Source organism: Geospiza fortis, unplaced genomic scaffold (assembly GCF_000277835.1).
Source record: "Geospiza fortis unplaced genomic scaffold, GeoFor_1.0 scaffold408, whole genome shotgun sequence".
NCBI classification, from domain to species: domain Eukaryota; kingdom Metazoa; phylum Chordata; class Aves; order Passeriformes; family Thraupidae; genus Geospiza; species Geospiza fortis.
Genome location: NW_005054330.1, coordinates 5,728,842 through 5,744,719, shown reverse-complemented (window position 1 = coordinate 5,744,719; position 15,878 = coordinate 5,728,842). Strand labels below are relative to the sequence as shown.

General features: G+C 51.8%; 1 protein-coding gene across 1 annotated transcript in view; it reads right to left on the bottom strand.

Annotated features, from left to right (window-relative positions):
* The window catches only part of SRRM4 (serine/arginine repetitive matrix 4), a gene marked incomplete at its 5' end in the record, with an annotated part of 23,428 nt that extends 16,968 nt beyond the window's left edge, over window positions 1-6,460 (bottom strand). The window contains 5 exons of the mRNA XM_031057482.1: window positions 1,246-1,296; window positions 1,758-1,784; window positions 3,106-3,177; window positions 4,037-4,117; window positions 6,288-6,460. Coding sequence (XP_030913342.1) covers window positions 1,246-1,296; window positions 1,758-1,784; window positions 3,106-3,177; window positions 4,037-4,117; window positions 6,288-6,460 — 404 coding nt within the window. The remainder of the gene's footprint in view (window positions 1-1,245; window positions 1,297-1,757; window positions 1,785-3,105; window positions 3,178-4,036; window positions 4,118-6,287) is intronic.
* Between the last annotated feature and the right edge of the window lie 9,418 nt (window positions 6,461-15,878).

Here is a 15,878-nt window from a genome sequence, read left to right as displayed (position 1 = left end):
GTCCTGTGTGTTTTAGATAACCAGTTGCTCGATGCAAAGATAAGTCAAAGCAGTGTGATTATACAAAAATCCTCATGGGATCCATCTGATCCACGCCTAGGAGCAAAAGATTTGCAGAAACTGGGAGTGGCTGAGCTCTGATTTGCCAGCAGAAAAATGAAGCTAAAATGCTTTGGCTGGTTTATCCCCAAAGAGCGATTCCAGCAGCTCTGGTTCCCTGAGGTCAGGGCACCCCAGCAGGACATGGATCCTAGCTTTAACTGCACTGTTAGGGTACTGCTCTGTTAGGCTGGGGAGGTGCCTAGGAAGGCAACAGATAACCTAGAAAGCCTCTCTTTTACCACCGAGGTTTCTAGGTGGAGGGCAGCCTAGCTTGAGGGGAAACTGAGCTGAAACTGGCCACTTAATGTGCTGAAATCTTAGTGAAAAGGAGACTGGCTTTCTGCATGTAATGGAGATGGCCTGTGCAGGCAGTATCCCAAGGCCCAGCAAAGCTAACCAGGGGTCAGTGCCCAAGGTTCAGCCCCAGGACTGTTACCTTACTCTGAAAGCAGGTCAGAAGTCACAAGTTGCAGTTCCCAGAAGACAGAATGAAGGGAAAAACAGAAGCAGCTTACAGTCCTGAGGAAGAGTTCTTCCTTCCAGTCCTGAGGAACCTCATTTTATACCTTGCCCCTCAATTATGTGCCCCACAGGACAAGGATTGTGCTCTGCTAACACTCCAGGGCTGAACCTCAACACCAGATGTTTGCAAACTCCATCCCCTCCAAGCAATCCCTTCTCCTCCCCTTGACCCCATTCAGATCCTTGGCTGTATTGTACCTCATGGGTAGGTCCTAATGCAACCTCCTAGAGCAGCAAACCAGGAGTTGCTGAGGCCCTTCCCAGTGAGGGTGTGCCAGCCTGCCCTTTTGGCAGGTCAGTGTTCAGCCTCTCATGCTGCCACCACCAGAAAAGCTGAAGCCTTTTCTCTGGACTGGGTGGACAAGACTCTGCACATCTGTGCAAGATACACAAAGTACAGAAAGAGGTGTCACAAAAGAAAGGCAGAGGAAAGATCTCCAGCCTCTACAAGCCCTTTTCCATTCCAGCAAAACCAGAATTGCTGGTTTTAGCTTCAAAAAAATCCTGAGAAATGCTTAGAGCTGTGCCGCAGGTGTTAGCTCCGGGGGCCCCACCACATCAAGCACTTCCTAGCCCCACACTGTGCAGGCAGGGCAGAGAACTCCATGAACCACTACTTACTGTTTTTTGTGTTTTCTTTCTTCCTTTCTCTTACTTTTGGGGCTTGAAGAACTAAATAAGAAATGGCTAATTAATTCGGAGATTTCTGTTCTGATAAAAAGCTGCACAATCACACAATCAATGTTACAGCTCAGTTGCCCAAGAGCATGCAGTAAAAATGAAAGGGATTCATGGTTGTCACAGCACAGGGGGTCTGAGTGCCTGCTGACAAATCTGCTTCATGGGCTTGGCCAAAACCCTCAAAGGGATCAGCCAACTTGGTGACTTTGCCTTTTTCCATAGAGAAAATGAGTATTTCTTGATAATGTACACACGCACACACTGGAATCAGAAGAGCTCTTCCAGTCCACACCTGGGGAGTCACCACACCCACGTGGAATGGGGGGACCCAGGGGAATCCCACAAGGAAACAAAAAGAAATGTCTTTCTGCCCCCAATCACTGAACACCAACCTTGAAGAGACTAATAAACTCTTATTTCTAAGGGACCACCCACACTTACTCAACTCTTACCTGTGCCTTCTCTTCTTTGACGACAACCTGCAAGACACAAATATGTACATTGAATATAGGGTCTCACAAAATTGGAAATTTGAGTCCAAGACAATGTGTTTAGGCTCAGACTGAGCACTGAGAGAAGACCTCAGGCAGCACCTGGAGAGAATGGTCCTGCCTCTCCTTTAGCCAGCTGGTGAAGGAGCAGCTGAGAAATGCTGCTGTGGCAGAAGGGACCAGCACACCCTACAAGTAACTGAGAACATGGTCCTCAGGATAACAAGTCTTTAGAGAGATCAGATACATCCCCTATCTCTGGTGGGTCCTTTTTCTCTGCTATTGCCTCCAGTTTTGCACTGTATGTAGAGGTGGGTCCATTCCCTGACTTTCTGTATGAAAGACCAAAGAGCAGTCAAGGGAAAAATCCTCTCTGTGTAACTCCAGAGCAGTCTCATAGCCAAATCAGCCTTGTGGCCCTGTCTTGCCTCCTGGAGCACCCTTGGGATGACATAGGAGACACCTAAATGGCTACCAAAGGTTCAAAGCCAGAGTCTCTGACCCCGGACTTCCATCAGGGGATGGCATCCACAAAAGAGCGTAAGAATTCCTCCTTGGGAAGAAAGTCTTTTAGAGAAGTTTCTATATCTTTGTTTCTCCTTCTCCCTTGCTCTTTGAAGATTCAAGCTCAACTTTTCACCCTGTTATTCACTTTTGGTAGCTTCTCTCTTTGGTTCAATATATTATAAATACATGAACCTTCTTAGGGAGATGGAATCCACTGTTCTCGTCAAATATTGGTTTAACAGCTGAGAGAAAACAGTAAAATATTTGCAATTTTAAAATTTAATCATGCTCTTTGAATTAAAAATGGACTTCAGAAGGGGAAGGTGGAAACAGTCACTGGGGCTGGGAGAGGAGACTGGGATGTGGGCATGGGGAGTTGGTCTGAGCCTTTTTCTGGTCCTGACACTCTGCAGGCTGGGGAGGGGTGGGGAGGAAGGGATGGGACCAGCACAAACCCTGAGCACTCATCTCACTGGCATGCCAGAGGATGGACACATGTGAATAGGACAGCAAGGACAGCAGGCTGAGGCTCCACAGACCTCTCAGTGATTTGGCTTGTCCACCTCAGTGTCCCCACACCCCAACAGTTCACGTTTCTCTGTTTGCACTGGGTGGACACCCCATTCCATGCCCTCCTAGCCCAGAGGGACTTGGGCTGTGCCTCCCTGTGGCTGCTCAGAGCCTCATACCTCTCAGCCCACTGGGACCAACAGCTGCCCAGGCAGCAGTTCCTTCCACCCCTTCTCCAAACCCCCAACAGCCATTGCCAGCTGGGAATTACATCTTCAAGAAAAAAAAATACCTGTTTCTTTTTCGCTTCTTGGAGCTTTTCTTCTTCTTCTTCTTCACAGGTGAAGGGCTGTAGGAAGGAGACCTGAGGGAGGACAGAGGGGCTTTAGGGACCACAGGGCTGCTCACAGCCATGTTGGCCACCCCAACACTCACCCCACCACCAGTGGCATTTCCACTGGGCAGAGAGGGGCTGGGGCCTCCTGGCAGGAGCCTAGGGATGGACCCAGGGATGAGCCTCAACCCAGCTCTGCTGCCCTGAAGGGAGGGCGAGAAGATGGTGGCACCTCCCTGGGCTGTGGAACCCCCAGGCCCTCACTCCTCCATCTTACACTGACCCTTTTCCCTCACACCCAGTTGAGGGCTGCCCTGCCTGGCCCCTCACGCCGCCATGGCTCCCTCATGCCACCATGGCTCCCTCATGACCCTCCTCCCTCACACTCAGCCAAGGGGCTGCCCGGCCCTGTCCCCTCACGCCGCCATGGCTCCCTCATGCCACCATGGCTCCCTCATGACCCTCCTCCCTCACACTCAGCCAAGGGGCTGCCCGGCCCTGTCCCCTCACGCCGCCATGGCTCCCTCATGCCACCATGGCTCCCTCATGACCCTCCTCCCTCACACTCAGCCAAGGGGCTGCCCGGCCCTGTCCCCTCACGCCGCCATGGCTCCCTCATGCCACCATGGCTCCCTCATGACCCTCCTCCCTCACACTCAGCCAAGGGGCTGCCCGGCCCTGTCCCCTCACGCCGCCATGGCTCCCTCATGCCACCATGGCTCCCTCATGACCCTCCTCCCTCACACTCAGCCAAGGGGCTGCCCGGCCCTGTCCCCTCACGCCGCCATGGCTCCCTCATGCCACCATGGCTCCCTCATGACCCTCCTCCCTCACACTCAGCCAAGGGGCTGCCCGGCCCTGTCCCCTCACGCCGCCATAGCTCCCTCACCTCCTTCTCTTCTTGCGGCCAGATTTCTTTTTCTTCTTCTTCCCCCGAGCCGGCAGCGGCCGCTCCCCATCGCACGAAGGGCTGAGGATAGGGGACAAGACCCAATAAACATTAAAAATAATAAAAATAAACCCTGAATGGGCTCACACGGGACTCTCTAGCATCACCACCACAGGGACATGGGGCAGCAAGGTCAGTGTTCATGGTGGGCCAAGGGTGTGGGTGCTGCCTCATTACCCTCTAACGAATTATTTAGTCACAGTTTAAATGAACTGTCTAATAGAGATATAACAAGACCGCTCCACCACAGCAATGCTGATTATTTAAAACATGTTTGCTGAGGTTAACAACTCCAAAACAGATTTATAGGTTTTGTTGCTCTTTGTAAATATGCTTTAAATAATTAATTGGCATTTAATTTGCATACAGTAATTATTGCAACCAGATGCATCTAACTATAATAAAGACTTGACATGTGTTAAGTAGCAATTGATTAGAAATATATATATATTTATTGAGACACTATGGTAATTGAAGGAGATATGCATCTCTTATACAGTTGTTAAACCTTGAAAATACACCCTCGTGCAAATTAATTTCTTCTTTAAACATATGATGCTGAATCGTGTAATGTTTCAATGAAAAGCAAATACCGTGGTTAATTAATTCAGAGCATTGGGCTGAAAAAAATGACAGATACTCTGTGGCTACTCATTAACTAAAGCAAATGCTTGTTAAGACAGAGGCAGCTGGTGGCATCCCTAAATCAGCCCAAATCAGCCACGTGCATCTCCAAAAGATCCACAGGTCCCTCTGAATCCCCAGATGGATCCACAACCAAGGTTTGTGGGGTACAGCGAACTCCCCAGGGCCGCTGAAAAATCACTGAGGGTGCTGGGTTTGTGCCTCAGTTTCCCCACTTCTCATCCTGCCCCTGGGAATAGCCAGGAGCAAGGAATGGGTGGAAGCAGCCCCATGGCTGGAGAATGCTGTGAGATCTTCACTAGAAAACAGGCTAAAAATTGAGCAGTTTTCTGCAGCAAGAACAAACATTATTGCTAATGAAAGTACTAATGCAGAGCAAACTACACTTTGGGGGGGGACACTCAGACTCCACCACCCCTCAACACTTGATCATCCAGGGCTTGAATTACCACTGAAATTACACTATCATAAAAACTCAATTGCTTAGCGCTTTTAATACACTTTGGAAAAAAAAATAAAAGCTCTGCAAAATGAAACTGCAGGCTAATGCTTCAGTTGTGAGCTGTGAATAATGAGTGCTTCTGGTGCAGTAAATTCAGTGTGCAAGTGTGGCATGGCCCCATGGAGCACCCACATCCTCCTCCTCCTCACTGCTCCTCCCAAGGATTTCACAGATCAGCAGCAGCAGCACCATGAGAGGATGTGGCACACCTTGGTGGCCCTTCCACCTCAATGCAGACAGAAATCATGCATTTTCCAGGATGTCTCATTGTCACCAAGCTCGGACACCTGCCCAAAGACACCCAGGGATATGGCTGGGCACTGCCAGAGCCACAGGAGAGCAACATCTGAGCATGCAGCCCCAGGCGCTTTCTGCAGAGCCCTTCTCCCTCTCCCCAGATAAAGTCTTTTGTCTTTGATGTGGCAGCTTTCTCCCATGCACTCATCTGACTTCAATTGTTCCTCCGTGATAATAATCAAAGTCTAATTAAAAGTGTGCTTTAGATTATTGTTCTGGTTGGCCTGAAATCTGAAGATATGAAATGTGCTTTCTTGCTCTTTCTTTCCAGCATCTTTAACTGAGCGGAGAGGCTTTAATCCCAGAGATGGTTGAGCAGGCAGGGCTCAGAGACCCCAGCTGCTTCATTTACAACGTTTCATTCATTTTTCTCCTCTCAAGTGGTCAGGGACTAACGACAAGCTGATAACGAGGCTGTGTCCTAATGAAGGCAGTGCTGCTGAGCTGATCTAGCATGGGGAGAGGGGAATTGCTGAGGGTGATTCCCAGCAGACCTGGTAGGCAGAGGAGCGCTGGCAGGTCGTGGAAGACTCTGAAGGAGGCTGCAGGAGCAAGCCCTGGAGTGGAAATGAACTGCAGGTTTGTCCCTGCAAACTCAAACAGGGATTTCATGTGATTGCACACATTTTCTGTGCACACACACAGAGCTCTCACAGACCCCAGAAGGGCTGAGTAAACATCCATGGAAACCTCCCCTGCTACCCCCTGGTGTCCTAGGGTGGCCCTGCTGACGGCCCTGGCTCATACCTGTGTGACCTGCGGTGGCCGTGGTCCCGTCTGTCCCTCCCCTTGGCACAGCCATTGGTGCTGGCAGGCTCCCTGACCACGCAGCTGCTCAGCTTCTCGGGCCGTCTGTCCTCCGCAGGGTACGGCAGGCAGCCGAGCGTCCCACTGCCAGGGCAAGAGGTGACAAAGAGCCATCAGGAGCTGTGCCTTCAGCTGGGCTCATTCCCACGTCCTGGGGAATCTCCTTTCCCTTTTGCAGGCTGGAGCTGTGCAGCTGGGAAGGAGAGCTGCGGGTTGCCCTCAGTGCTCCCACAGGGCTCTGGAATGCCCCATTCCCAAGCCAAGCTGCACCCCAGCCCAGGCATGCTGTGCTCCTTGTTCAGGCAGAGATGCCACAAGCATCATGCAGCTGGACAGCACAGGGCCAGATCCAATCCAATGGGAACAAAACCAGGAGCCAGTCAAGACATCTTCCCCTGAACTGTGGGGTTTAGATCACCAGCTCTGCAGAGACAGCACGGATTTTGCACTCTGATAGGAAAAAACCCCAAATCTTTTCCCGTTTCAAATGTAGTTTTCCCAACCTGCTAATGCCTCAAAAACACCTCGCCTCTCGTACTTGACTGGCAGCAAACTTCCTACAAATAAGGTGCTGGGCTTGTGAACACACCTGGTCCTGCTGGCAGCTCCACCTTGAGAACCTGGGACAGCCCAGCAGAGTTAAGGGGAACCACCTGGGCCAGGTCAGTGCCTTAAAGAGCCCTGGGAGCTGGCAAGGAGCAGAGCAAAGGCAGGGAAAGCCTGGACAGAGAGGTTTCTAAGAAACACTGGGGCTTGTGCAAGCTGAAATGGAGAAAAGAAGCCGCTGAATGGAGAAAACAAACCCAAACAAGTCTGCGTGCAGACACTCAGGAGGAAAGTAAATAGGTTTCTAGGCCCTGCAGATATTTATTTCAAAGAATGAAAAGATTAATGAAAAGCCATAAACCATCCCCAGCAGGGGTGCTGAAAACGCTGGGGTTTAGTGTCATCCAGAGCATTATGGAATAGATAAAGCAAACATGGGCATGTCCAGGCCCAGCCAGGCTGTGGGGTGATACCCAGGGTAGGCTGGGCTCAGCTGGCACTAAAAGTGTCCCCATTTCTTTTCTATTACCATTTTAAAGCCAGTCCCAGGACTGGGCTGTGGGTGCCACTTTAGCGTCAGCTGTGCAAAGTCCCGTGCCTGTGTCTGTCACCAGGCCTGCCTTCTCTCCTTGGAAACAACACTCTGGAGCCCTCAGGCCATGTGGATCCCAGCAGAGCAGGGGGAGGCTGGGATGTCCCCCTGCCAGCCCTGCAGCCACAGTGAAAGAAGCTTTGGCTGCAGAGATCACCACAGCCATCACACACGGGCTGTGGAGACAGGAACAAGGGCCAGGGCCAGGTGTGTGCTGCACATCTGGGTGTTAAGTGTGGGCAGGAGGGTGGTTAAAGAGCAATGGTACATTAAAAAAGCCCCAGTTAGGCATGGCCAGAGCCTTGCATGCCCCAGGGAACATTCTGCTGCCTGCCTCAGCCATGAATAACACTCCTTGGGGTTGGAGTTGGCACAGGAGCGCCTGTAGAGGGGTCAGTCCTCTCTTCCCACCTGTTTTTTCTCTCTCTGCAAGCATCCACTTTCTCTAACAGCCAGCTCCTCCTTGGAGCCCATTTTGTAATGCCTTAACATTTAAGGATATGCACAGCCAAATAAAAGAGACAGGGATCAGTGGGGGGAAGCTGGGTGAAATGTTTCTGGCCCAAAACATGCAGGAGGTGAATAATCCCTCTTGCTTTAAAAAGTCTGTAATAAATCCCCCAGTCGCTTCCCAACATCTCCATTATTTTTAACCATCCAGGAGGCTACATGGTTAATCATTTTCTGTGTGCCAGCTAATTGGCTTGTGGCCTTTCCCAAACCCCTTTTAAGAACAGGCCTCTGAGGCTCAATCATTAGGATCCATTAAAAACGTCCCCAAATTAATGACCTGTGCAAAGTCTGAGCTGGATGCACTGCAGCAGCAGAGGCAGGGGGGATCCTCCCCAGGCTGGCAGCAGGCTGGAACAGCACTGCCAGGACCCGGGCACAGCAGGTGACATCCTTGTCACCCAGCCTCTAATGAGATTTCCAGGTCCTGGGGTTAAAACATATTGGCCTCAAGGCGATCAAGGACTCCTGTCCTGCAACATGCCAGGAGCCATTTCTTCTGGGCTTGGAAGTAATTATTGATGGAAATAATTATTTTCCAATTCCATCAAAGGCTGGCTTTCATTCAACCAAATGTTCTCTTCTGATGGATGCTGAGAGTCACTAATGCTTTAAACTGGCTGGTAATCCCCTGGCGTGGAGCTCCATAGACATTGATTGAATATATATATATATATATATATATATATATATAAACATTTTCTTTTCTTATTGTCTTTCGTGTCTTTCGTGACTGATATAAAAGTGATGCAGTTTGGTGTGAATGATCTCTGTGGCCTCAAAGGAGGGATTATCACACTTTCCCTGCTGTTTGTGCCTGCAGCAGAAAAGAAGAAGCCTCTGTGGGTGTTTTTGCTGGAGCTGGCCCAGGGAGAGCAGCGGGGATGCTCAGCAGGATGCTGCTGGGAGCACGGGACTCACTCAGCCCAGGGGCTGTGCCAGAGGAGGCAGGAAGAAGAGGGGGCAGGAGGGGTGCCCTGCTGGGGGGCAGCACTGCTCCAGCACTCCTAGTGAGGCACACAGCCTTTGGTTGCATGTTTGTCCCTAAGGATGCACTCACTCCTGGCCACCCAGTCAGACCAGGACAAGGCAGCTGCCCACCCATCCCACCTGCCTTCTGAACTTCTCCATTTCCACTTGGCAATTCGATCACTTGCACTTGTTTTTCTTCCCCCTTTCTTTCTCCTGTGCAGAAACCCAGCCTGTCCATCAGACCTGTCCAGAAGCAGCACAGCTGCTCCTGATGGGAGACCCCCCCAGAAAGGCACCTGTGGGCTGCCTGCCACCCACTCAGTGCAGAACATGCCCTGTGCAACCACCCAACAGAGCTGGCTCATCCTGTCCCTTCCATCCCAGCAGTCTCTGATCCAGGAGGGGTTTTTGGGCTCATGGCAAATTTTGCCAACGCTGCAGTGGCTGGAAGAGAAGCAGCAGGCACACAGCGCCCTCAACTCTGCACCAGCACAAGCCTCTCACAGCCCAGCTTGCCCACCTCCACAGTGTGGTGTCAGATTTGGGCTCTCACATGTATTCCCTCTCTAACAGAACGTGTTGGCAGCAGAGGATCATGATCTATTGCCTACCCCAATACAAATGAAGCAGGAAAGGTCACTGGTGGGAAGGAACCCAAACATTCCTTATTTGAAGGTGGACGAAACCACCATAAACCACTGTGGCCACATGGAGGAGAAGGGATGGGTGGCTCTTTGCTGCTGGCAGTGACCTGAGGCCAACCCACTCTGCCTCCTTTGCCTGGGGAAAGGATGTCACCCCCAGTGTGTGGGGATACCATGGAGACCAGTTAATGACTGCCCTTGCCCATGGACAGATCCTGGCACTGCCCACAGAGGACAGGACAAAGGCACAGAGCATTTGCTGCCTCAGGGAGCAAACTCCCAAACCATGCCCATCCCTCCATCCTGGGCTGCCATGCTGCCTGCCACAGCCAAATGCCATCTCATCAGGCCGTGACATGTGGCCCTTGGTGGCGCAGGCTGCTCGGGGAGCTGAGCCCAGTGACACCCGTGCCCCCCAGCCCGCAGTGACAGCACTCAGGGAGCTTTGCTGTGCACTTGACATTCCCTGGGTGCTGCCCTCCCCTGCCCACAGGCTCCTGTGTCCCAGCCCAGCTCCCCTGGCCCTGCAGCTGCCTCCTGCCACAAACCTTCCATCAATCAGCCTTTCCCTGCAGTAACTCATCTCAAGAGGAGACAAAAGCAGGAAAATTGTCTCCCTGTGACCTTTCAGCTGCCAGACCATGGCACCAGACCATCTCCCCACTCAATTGTGCTGTCCCTCACCTCCACGGGATGGACCCCAGCAGTCACAGCTGTCAGTGGCCTTGTGCAGCCCCTGTGTCCTTCCCAGCTGCCCTGCAAGCAGCAGTGTAAGCAAACTGGGGCTGGACCATGCTAACCAAGCAGTTTTTGGGGATTTTTTTATCCTTTATTCTCCTTTCACATGCAGCTGGGTTGGGTGCTGGATGCAGAAGCACTTCAGAGGCCCTGGGCACTGAGTGCACTTGGCAGCACTTCCAAGGTCAGAGGATTTGGGACAGCCAATACAGAAACTTTACTACATTCCCTGCTTCAGCCCTAGCTGCCTTCATGTTCCCATCATCTCTACACCCCTCAGTGAAAAGGCAGGAGCAGCTTCAGCCAACCAAACCCCCCAGAGAAACAAGGCTAAAACATCTCTGATGAGCCTAAAAGCTGTGAATGTTTCACTGGCATTGAATGATGAAGGATGGACACCTTGCCTGGAACTGGGAACATCAGGTTATGGCATCCTGAGGGGAGGCTGGAGAAACTCCTGTGCCTGCAGCTGCTTGCACCAGGGATGTTCTTGCCACTTCTCCTGAGTAACATACAAAAAGTGCATGGACAGGTGACACAATATCCCATCTTTCCTCTCCTTTCCTCACCTGGAGGTTTTGGCTGTGCAAGAGAGGGCAGTGATGGGTCAGGATCCCTGCTCTCCCATATCCCTGCACTCTCTGCTCTTTGCCACAGCCACTTCAAGTGTGCTTCTGCCCTGGGCTCTAGTGAGGGTGATCTGAGCTGCTCAAAGTGTTTCTAAAATCCACCCTTTGGGCTGAGAAGCTTTTTGGCACCAGCAAAATGAGCCTGTGATTTTCTCTCTTGCTCTCTGGCTTTGCTTATCTGATTGAAGAAGAAAATGGTCAGACCATTCCCTTGTCCCCCGAGAGGGAGGGGACAGAAAAGACTGTTGTAAAGACATTTCCCAGCAAAAACTCCAGCAGATGTGTTTATGTAAAGCTCTTTGAAATACGCACTAAAAATACCTCTTCAAAATTAGGAGATGGGGAATATTGTGAGTGCTTCCCACAAGCACTCACACACACACACAAACACCCATGGCAGGTTCTTTGCCCACCTCATTCAACCCGTTATTATTAGTGCAGCAGGAGCCCTGCAGTTTGTTATTGAAAATTATAATAGCAAATCACCGAGATATTTTCCTTGATTACACAGACTCCAAGCCAGTTCAATTTTAATCTTCTCCCTGCTATTTTTTTCTGTGTATCAGCAGAGGCACCAGCTGCAGAAAGACACGTGGGTTTCTTGAGGCAGTTCAAACGCACAAGAGAAACACAATTCTGTACCATACATTTTTCATAAGATTTTTGCCAGTTGTGACTCTCCTCCCCCTCCTGCTCCCGGGAACCCTGTGTCCTGGCACAAGCCTGGATGCGGCTCCTTTTCCTTCTTGCACTCCAGAAAGGTTTAACGACCGCTCTCAGCACATCCCGGGCCAAAAAAGCAGCTTGGCTCTTTCTTTTCCAGCAGTTGATTTACTATGCATGGCTGGATCAGAACAGAGGAGCTTCCCTGCTGGAAGAGGCCCCGCTGGCGGCGCGGGATCAGCGCCAGATGCTCCGGGGGATGCTGAGAGGTGGCAGCCCACGGGGAGGGCTCTGTCCCGGGCACCAGCTGGCAGCGGCTCCTGCTGTGCGGCCGGGGATGGACAATCCCTGCAGAGGGAAAGCTGCACGGGGAAAGCCAGCCCTCTGTGAATCGCCTTCTTAGGCAGGCTCGGGCAGGAGGCTGAGCACAGCATCTCCCTGCTCCCCACGGCTCGGTCTCCTCCTCCCCAGGGCCACAAGGAGCCCCATCCCCTGTCCCCCTTCCTTGCAGGGCTCGCTGTCCATCTCCATCGCTTCCAGCGACCCAGGATGGCTCTGCTGACTGCCCGCCAGCGATAACAGCGAGAAACCTGAGGAATATGGCACATGGTCACATTGTTTCTAAAGAAAACCTGGCCTGCTGCCCCATCTCGAACGGTTCCTGCGGCATCTTGTGCCTCCCACGCTGCCGGCTCGGCGCGGGGTCCCTGCGGAGCTTCCTGCCCCCAGCCCCTGCACACTGCCGGGCCAGCCTTGCTCTCGGGGGGACAATCCTGTGCCTTTCCTGTCCTCAAATCCTCCTCCTTAGACAAACACCCGGCGGGTTCCCATGTCTGTACAGCAGCCAGTTTTCTCCTCCATCAGGAAATACGACGAGAGGAGCTTTGGCTGTTTCAGGTGCCCGCAAATGCAGATGGAAGTGCTGATGTGCTGCCCCACGGCACAGCGATCTGGCACGTCCCTGATCCATGTTTTGGGGGACACCAGGCTCCTGGGTGACCCAGAGGCCTGGGGCTGAGAGCTTATGCTAAACCACACCAAAACCCCACAGCCACTCTCAGCTGGCTCCACACAGCACTCCCAGATCCTTTCCTTGCCATCACCCCCAGCAGCCTGCAGCAGGGGTGAGCTGACAGCCAGGCATGGGGGCAACCTGGAACAGCCCTTGCAGAGCTTGGGATTAGGAGAAGTCTGGATCTGAGCTCGTTTCCCATGAAACACTTGCCCACAAGCAGCACAGGGCAAAACCAAGCAAAGGTCAGGACCAAGGGGATGGGAGGGAGTCCAGAGGTGTGGTTGGGCATTTCTCAAAACAGCACGAGGAGCCAGAAGCTGAGGATGATGCTTAACGCTTTAGGAAGGGTTTAACAAAAAAAATGAGCTCGTGGATGTCCTAGAAAAGAAGTGCTTTGGCACTCCCTGCAATATGGCCAGGCTGGAGAGCACCTTCACACCCAAAGGGATGCACAGTGCCAGCCTCTGCTCCTGGGACCATCAGATGTGCCTGCTCCCCCCATTGTCCAAACCCCGTGCTATTTGGCATGGCAAAGAGCAGAGAAATAGTGAATTTGCCAATAACAACTCGTTAAATTTTAATCAAATAGGGAATGGTAAGCACACAGTTACCCGCAGCTCCTGGGAGCACTGAGAGATCACTTTAAAAATAAATTAGTAATTAGGCACTTAGAAAGCAGCAAGGAGAAGGTGGCTGGAGAAGATCCACTTGGAGCAGCAATGCTTTCTTTGCCACACACAATAAGTTTTTCTTCCTCTCCCTTAATTTTCTTCCTTTGAATTATCACTGGAAAAGGGGAGAACACACTGGAGGTCCCAACACTCCGGTAACTCCAAGAACACAACCTGTTCATGCAGCTGCCACCTGCCTGCAGAGCTGCCCTGGAAATGCCTGGCTGAGTCTCTCTGCTGCCCCATCCATCCACCCAGGCTGGGGACGGGGACACCCAGGTCACCAGATGCTGTTCACAAACCCTGAGCCACCCCATGTGCCACAACACAGGCATGGTGCTCCCTAGGGAACAGAGATTCCCAAGGGCTCAGCTTGAAATGACTCCAACATTAAAAAAATGCTCAAATCCCCCTAGAACAGAGTCAGGAGTGCAGACAAATGGGTGTCCCCAACTTGGGTGCCAAATGGGTGTCCCCAGCCAGGGCAGGGTCTGGTGAGGAGGGGTTCCCTGGCCACCCTTCTCTTTGGGACTTGTCTCCTGAACATCCAGGCCCCTGTGATGTACAGGGCTGCACTGCCAGGGCCACCCTGGGGCCAGGAGGGCCCCATGACACCGTGAGGAGCAGATGTCCCCACACAGAGAAGCGTGGGCAGAAATTAGCTCCCGTGGAAAGGAATTAACCAAGAGATTTCTGCTGCTGAGCAATGCGCCTGCAACGATCCCAGCCCAGCAGAGGGTGTGGAAAGTGGACTCTAAACTCCCACCCTCACTTGCTGACAGGGGTTTTTTAATGGCCAAAAAGGGCCTTTTCCTCCCTGTGTGTGCAGTGACAGCTGAGCTGGGAAGCTCCTGAACTGCAGCTTCATGGGTGGCAGTGTTTGGTTTGACTCCAATCCTCTTTTCCTGTAACACCCCCTGGGCCTGTGGGAAACACCTCAGTGGCCAGGCTGCCTGCCCAGGAAGGACAGTTCCTAGTCAGGAGGTTTTGAATAAAGGAGAGTTTCTGAAAGGGAAGACAGGGCCTTTTCTCCTCTCACTGTGCTCCAGGGTGGAAAAGGCTGGTACAGCTGTGCCATCCCTGCCACACACAGGGCTGTGGGGTGCTCAGTGCTGTGTGGGAGTCAGAGCCAGAGAGAAACCTCCTGCCTGCTCTCAGGTCTCCAGCCATCCACACCACCCTGCAACTCTGGCCATTGTTTTAAATCATCCCAAAAAAGAAAAAAGGGGAGATATCTGTCCACTTGCCTCTCCCTAGGGGGAAGATTTGGAAGAGGCAGGTGAGTCCCTATGGCAGACCCTGCCAGGAGGGGCTGCAGAGAATCATTTCAGTTTCCATCCCATCAATCTTTAATTGGGTGTAATAATAATTTCATTGCTTGCTGGGATTTGTGAGGCTGAACTAATATTTGTAAAATGCTTTGCTATCCTCAACTCAAAGGCAATCTAGAGTGGCAAAGTTCTGGTGTTATTCACATTTGGATAATCCAGAATTATTCATAAACAAAATCAAGATTATGCAAATATATTCATTAGTTCTCAGAATACCTCCAGGAAAATAGGGGAATTAGTTTTGTTAACAATTATGTATTATGTAAGTGTGTGTCTAAGCACGCACAGCCCCAGTGCTGGGGCACACTCACCTGGGACTCATCCCGGGATCCCAGAGGGCTGGAGAACAAAGGTTTGGCCTGTACAAAGCCACCACCTCAATTTTGGGATATCCTCATGCCCCACAGCAAATGAGAGCACACAGCACAGAGCTCTGTGCCCTGCCAGGGTCCCCTGGCTGCCCCACTGACACCCCCAGTGTCCCCTCTGTACCCCCACGTGTGAGCACCATCACCTTACCCCCCAAACCAGCCTTCCCTTCCCAAATGAGGCCTTCCACAGCACATGCAGGGCCAAGGGGCTGTGGATTTGGGATCTGGAGGCAGCCCCCTCACCCAGGGCCTGCCCTTTGTGCCCAGCACAAGCCCTCACACGATGCCAGCTTGTGCCCAGCCTGGCTTTCTGCAGCGTGTGACCGTCTGTTTGGGATGTGCTGGGAAATGGGAGATAAAGGTGCACTGAAAATACTGCATGGTTTAATTAATGCCACATGCCTTTCACTCTATAGGTTGTGTGGATGGTTAATTATTTTTATAAAGAAAATAATTAGTCCCAATCAAGGCAGAAGCTCTCCAGAATTACAGCTCATTAACCGCTCTCACATTTTTCTGTTCTATAAAAAGTCATGTGGTGCTGATGAAGATTATAGACCCTTGGAATCAGCATTAAATACAAATTCAGACAGTGTTACCATCCTATTACCATCAACTGCATCGACTTGGCTTCGGTAATTGCAGCTGGAGATGAAGGGCAGGGATCTCTGCTCCACACAATCTCTGGAAACAAGCACCCTGCCCATCAGTTTGCTGCAAACAATGTGACCCAAGCCCTGCCTTGGCTGAGTGCAGCCCTGAGGAGATGACAGCCACCAAGGAGAATGGGAAAAGCTTTGCTGGGCAGGTGAAAATGAGTGCTCAGGGTTGGTTCAGCTCCTGTTTGCA